General features: G+C 35.9%; 1 protein-coding gene across 2 annotated transcripts; it reads right to left on the bottom strand.

The window, feature by feature from the left end:
• LOC104119882 (telomere repeat-binding protein 5) lies at window positions 1–5,741 on the bottom strand. Of its 2 annotated transcripts, none has more exons than XM_009631489.4 (10): window positions 5,584–5,741; window positions 3,836–4,047; window positions 2,976–3,738; window positions 2,706–2,888; window positions 2,547–2,615; window positions 2,367–2,446; window positions 2,019–2,260; window positions 1,125–1,451; window positions 912–975; window positions 1–620 (listed from the first exon to the last, which is right to left on the bottom strand). In XM_009631489.4, exons 2-10 carry the CDS (start codon window positions 3,914–3,916, stop codon window positions 450–452), a joined length of 1,980 nt encoding a protein of 659 aa, XP_009629784.1. In that variant the 5' UTR covers window positions 3,917–4,047; window positions 5,584–5,741; the 3' UTR covers window positions 1–449. The 2 variants fall into 2 exon arrangements, with proteins under 2 accessions (XP_009629784.1, XP_009629792.1); XM_009631497.4 differs by lacking the exon at window positions 5,584–5,741 and adding an exon at window positions 4,327–5,492.
• Window positions 5,742–6,026: the final 285 nt, after the last annotated feature.

The raw sequence follows: 6,026 nt of genomic DNA, 5'->3' as shown, positions 1-6,026 counted from the left end.
TGTCTAAAAAATAAAAATGTAGTCTTGAATTGAAATTTTTTTATGTAAAAGAAGTGGAGATTCACTACAAGAAACTGAAACCAAGTTTATACAATCAAATAGGCCACTACAAAACAACTACATCAATTTTCTCCCTTTCTATTACACAAATTGAACAATAAACTACAATTGCCAAGATAAGAATTTCTTGTAAAAAAACCCAACAATTTAAGCAAAATTACAAAACCCCCATACAAAAATTTGTGTTAGCGAGCACTTTATTTTCAAACATGTACAAGTACCAACCCCAACTTCCTTGCTAAATGTAATTTAACTAATTTACTTCCCCTGGTTATAACCTTTACACTTACAAAATATTATTATTAACAAATCAAAAAAATTCTCCAAACCCCATCTACTTACTTATCTTTCTCCAGTTTCTGCAGCCAGTTTATCCTTTACAACCTTCTTTAAAGCAAAAGACGCGTCTCGGATTGATGTTTCATATGTTGCTTAGCTTGTTTTTGGGACCAGTAAGCATGAGCAATGAGTACCCTATCAAGAAGTTCCTGAGGCACAGGCTCACCTCTCCTTTGTTGAGGAGATATTCTTGCTGTGTGCACCAGTGTTTTCCATTTGTCCTAAAGAATCATGAGCACGAACTATATTAAACATAAGGAACAAACTTAATTTTCAAAACAAAATTGCACGACTAATCAAGCCAGCTCGACCGAGCCTGAGCTTTGACTAAGCGAAGCCGAGTCACGTTGAGGTTTAATTGAGACCAAGCAGACCGAGCCCCAAGATTCCTCACAATTCACATTTTTAAATGTGGAAAAAATAACTAGCTAAGTGAGAAAAGAAGCCTGAGATAGAAACTGGTGGGAAAATATTAAGAGTAGTCGAGATGCAAGAGAACTGCAGTTTTGTACCTTTAAATCGACATAGGTTCTGTGTTTGGCATTATCAAAAGCTCGCATTTTGACATCACGCCACCTATAAAGTTATTACAGAAAGGGGACATAGGATTATTAAAGTCAGCATTTCCATACAACTGTTCAGATGATAACAACTTAAGTGAGTATAACTCATTTATGCTGCTGTGTGCTCTACACAGTTCAGAGATGTGGTTTTAATAAGTATACCTTCCAGTTCCAAGCTTCTCAACAGCTTGAACAAGTGCTTCCACTTCATAAACAGAAAACGGTCTGCGGATGCGACGTTGTGCGGTTTCAGATCGCTTGGGCTTTCGCATTGGAACTACATCCAAAGCTTCTGCATTCACTGCAGCAACTGGAACCAATGCTCTTGAATCTGCAGCATCTTTCTCCAGTGAGGCATCAGGAGGGGATGGAGCTGAATCATGATCGCTTTCAATGAAGTTACTCAGATTTGTTTCCGGATGATCTGAGAAGGCATTATATGTTCCCTGTCGTATGCCATTACAAATTACAGCAGGAGTAGGCGGGCCCCTGTTACGAAGTATTGGACAAAATAATCAACACTTTTGATTCTAGACAGTTTTAGTGACTATGTTTCCAAAATCAACAACTACGCCTCAGTCCCAAACAGAGTTGAGGTCCGCGATATGAATCCTCACTTCTTTCTTTAAGCTCACTCATAACATCATCATGCCAAAAAAAAAAAAAAATATAGTAGTGGTGAAAATAAGTTAAAATATATATAGATAATAGTAATAATAATGAATAAATAAATAATAGTAATAGTATTAAAAGTTCTCTAACAAATTTAACCGTGTTTCCAACTTGGATTAAAAAACTAAAGACTCCACAATAACTACCTGGCAGTTTCCACAAAAAAACGACAGCAGATATAGAAAGCAGTTGGAGATTTTAACTACATAATTACGGCATGTATACATTTGCAAATATAACTCATTGGTAAACTGAAACCGGCACCAGCCTCATAGAATCACAATCCTACAGCTAATTGAATACCAAATTAAACTAGTGAAAGACCGAAACTTAAGACCACAATGTAACTAACGCCAATCGGAGTTCATTGAGCATATGAAATACCTTGTTAGTGGTTGAGGTGTGTCACAAGGAAGTACATGAGAATGGCTTTCTGGACCTAGAGTTGAGGAAGCTCGAGAGTGCTTAGGCTCCAGGGTAAAACCCAAAGCATCAAGTTTGTCATCATGTGAAATTCCAGCCTGCAATAAGGTTTTGTTGTCATCTCTAACCTTCTTACCCTGAAAAATTACACCAATGTGCAGCCCACCGCCAAGTATTGCAGTCACTGCTTCCATTACGGTCCTCTGCAGAATATGAAAGAGTGAATTTCTATGTTGGAAATCTGGAAAAAACAAGATGCTGCAGTACTGAAATAAAACCTTATTTAGGTGAATTAATGCTTGTACATACCTTTAAAGAACCAACCGTTGCATTTTCCGGAATCTCAACAAAAAGCTCAGGAACTCTGAAAGACTTGATCTTGAGCTTCACTGAGGAAAAAACATCTTTGTATAATCAGAAATTCTACAATAAGAAAAACACCAAGGAATACAAAAGAATCATTGATTATTCCAAAGAATGCCTTCTCACCATGGGAATCGCTAGACCTGAATGATGAACGAGCTCCTCTGGAGATTGATGTCCCAGCGACTGCACAGGCTGTCAGAAAGTCGACATGTGCAATTAATGAATATGATTTATGTGCATGTCTATTAATGTAGGCAAAGATTTCAAAAGAGAACAACATACCTCCTGAAGATGCTAGACTATAACCGGCGGCATCTCTATTTATGTCTTTTGTTGGAGAACTACATATTCTATCACTACTCCCTCCATCAGAATTAGAAAACGAGTTACAATAATAGAGCTTTCTTTTCTTGAAAGGAAAATCCCTCTGAGACCTGTTCTGGTATGCATGCCCTGTTTCACTATCTGCAGAGATTCTCGATATGTCAAATTCCAGCAAGTTAAAACTGAAGATCAGAACTTAAAAAACAATTAAAAAGAAAAAACACTCACCAACATTGACATGTCCCTTATATTCAAATTTAGGATTTACGTCCCTTAACTTCCTCATCCTAAAATCTCCGACACGTGGTGTTGGCCTGAAGGCCTTATTTCTGGTGCTAGGTTGAGCGCACCCACAAGAATTTTCGTCATCATCTTTGGTAGCTAACTTTACATCATTCCGGATCACCGGAAATGACCCAAAAGGATCAGGGTCAGTAGAAAGAGATAATTTTACAGTGTTGTCCGAAGCAACAAGATTTGTAGGTTTCCTATCCCAAAGATCAAGAAACTCTGAGCTGAAAATCTTTGCATTATTTGACACATCAATTTTCATATGTTTTTTACTTTCAGCGCCTAATGTACAACTAGAAAAATCTCCAGAACCAGATGCCTCATGCTCCGCCCTAGTAGAACAGTTCCCGGTTTCATTTTTGCTTTCACAATTTATGAATTGCTCTGCAGAATCCAACTTCTCCGAGCAATCAGAACTTGTAATTACAGATGCTGGTCCAGATAACGTATCCTTCGACTTGCTTAAACAATGATTTACAACAGGAGCTTCTGAGACAATCGGAGAAATGAAGAACCCCCGCTCTCGAATACCTTCATTATAAAATTTTTCCTTTAAAGATGTATCTTCATCCTCTTTAACGGTCTTAGTAGAATTTGGAGTGCTTTCTCCTTCCAGCAGTAACTTCCCGGCTACAGTAGTCAACAAGTCAAAAGCACACATTTCATTGCCATCAGATTTCTTCCTAATATTGCCTCTTCCCTAAAAAGATTGACAGTGAAATAAGATTAGAATGAGTCCATCAAGCCGAAAAATCGTAAGGCAAAATAATTTCATTTGAAAAGTGAGGTTATGTTACCCTAGCTGATCTGGTAGCTCGAGGAATAGGAGGGACCTGATAGCCATTAAATCCATAATCTAACCTCTTATGCAACACCATATCTCAGAAACCATAGGACTAAACATTCAAATAACACAGCAGCCTTTGATCAACTTTACAGTATAAAAACCTTATATCTATACATCATCGGTCAAGCGTGCCAAGTATTCCAACTAATCTAAAGAAGAAACCTGCCAGATCACAAATCATGAAGTAAAAGTATTGGAAGTTAAGCACAATGGTATAAAGAAAATCAGGGAATAAAAAAGGAAACACAACAGAATGCATCAAAGCACAAAGAAAGTCGATCAATCTTAGATTTTTAATCATAACTATAACTGTCACAATATCCTTTCAACTAAAGGTAAATTTCAACTGAAAGCGTAAAATTTTAAATATGGGGGCCGAACAACTACAGGTAAATTTCAAGTGAAAGCGTAAAATTTTAACTATGAGGGCTGAAAACATACAAGAAAAGTTCTGATCTTGATTTCATAATTCAAGAAAAAGCTATTCCCTCCAATTTCGGGTTCAAGCTTTTCCACGCATTAAATACACAAAGTAAGTTTCACCTTCATTATGACAGAAAGAAATATGTTTAGATTGAAAGAAAAAAGAAATATGTTTCGATTGAAAGAAAAAAAGCGTTAATGTACTTCCAACATGACATGTTTGATGAGAAGTCTTAGAAGTAATGATTAAACTCTTAAACCACTTCTGGTAGAGGAGGAAAAGAAGCCGGTTGGTTTTTAAATAGAAGAAAAGGAAAAAGAATAGAGGAGGAAAGAAGCCATTTTCTCATGAGGGGAAAGTAAATTATGCAAATCTAAATGAAATAGATAAAAAAGGGGGGCCAAAACCCCTCATAAAGAATATCCGCACAGATAGCACCTCAAAGGAAATCCATGAATCCCAACACACCAAAACCCCAAAATCAAAGATTGGAGGGAAAATTAAGGAAAAAGAATTTAGAAATATGATATACCCAACCTAGGAAATCCAGAATTCATTGGACAAAGATCAATAGATATAATCTAAGACACACCCTGATTTTCACAGAAGAAACAGAAAAGCTTTTTGAGGACCAAATTCTGAAAAGAAGTTAGAAGAAAGGGAAAAGCTTTAAGGTGAAGTATTCTTGAAATTTTACCCAGTGCACTCTCAAACCCAACAAAGGCTATGAACCAAAGATTGGAACTTTATGCAAATTATGCAATCAAAGAACAAAGAAATAGATCACATCACCTTAAACCAACCAAATTTTCATCATAATTCCCCCCTCAAAACCCATAAAATAAGCATTCTTACCAAAAATGAGTGTTGAACAAAGATTGGAACTTTATGAAAATTGTGCAATGAAACAAATGAATCACATCACCTTAAAACAGACATATTTTTCATCAAGAATTCACCATGTAATACATGTTCTTACAAAATTTAAATGCAACAAATGAAAATGGCAGAAAAATTCAACAGCCAAACAGAAAACAAAAATCTTGATTTCCAAATATTAAAAAAAAACTCTGTAATATGTCATATTGCAGAAAATCCACAATAATTCCCTTCATAATCCCACAATTTCCCATGAAATAGTTATTCTTACAATATTTAAATGCAAAAAACAAAATGCAAGAAATGAAAATGGCAGGAAAATTCAACAGCCAAAACTAAAAAAGAAAATCAAGAATTCAAAAATATCACATAATTATGAATTTTTTCCCACTTACTTGGTAACCAAATATTGTGAAAAGCAAAAAAAATAAAATAAAATAATTCTTCAACCAATTAATTCTTTCATGGCCCAAAAACCCTCTGAAAACCACCTAAACATTGCCTAAAACCCCAGTTTTTTATACACTTTGACACCGATGACTGGAACAATCGGTAAATACCGGTAAGTACACTGGCAATAGCAGGTCATTGGTGAAAAAACTACCAAAAGACCGGTTCTTTGCCAAATGGTGGGCCCATATGAATTCTGCTAGTTTGGAAGATGATGCCACGTGGACGGACAGACGGATCGGTTGGTTTTGGTTGGTTTATACACGATCAAATAAAATGTTGGATGAGCGAATTTTCTTTTTAAAGCTTTTTTTGTGTCTTTTAAATTGTCCTTCAAGTGTCCGATAAAATTGGAGCAGAGAAACTTTTCATTTTATTTTCGTATAAA

The sequence above is a fragment of the Nicotiana tomentosiformis genome, chromosome 2 (assembly GCF_000390325.3).
Source record: "Nicotiana tomentosiformis chromosome 2, ASM39032v3, whole genome shotgun sequence".
NCBI classification, from domain to species: domain Eukaryota; kingdom Viridiplantae; phylum Streptophyta; class Magnoliopsida; order Solanales; family Solanaceae; genus Nicotiana; species Nicotiana tomentosiformis.
The sequence above is the reverse complement of the archived record's forward strand: the minus strand, read 5'-3'. Positions and strand labels throughout refer to the sequence as shown.

Bases quoted from the DNA above. Each gene is read 5' to 3' on its own strand.
- LOC104119882 (XM_009631489.4), bottom strand. From the start codon at position 3,916: ATGGTGTTGCATAAGAGGTTAGATTATGGATTTAATGGCTATCAGGTC. The intron at 3,739-3,835 runs GTAACATAACCT...CAATCTTTTTAG, and splicing joins GAGCTACCAGATCAGCTAGG to GGAAGAGGCAATATTAGGAA. The intron at 2,447-2,546 runs GTGAGAAGGCAT...TTTTTTCCTCAG, and splicing joins CAGGTCTAGCGATTCCCATG to TGAAGCTCAAGATCAAGTCT.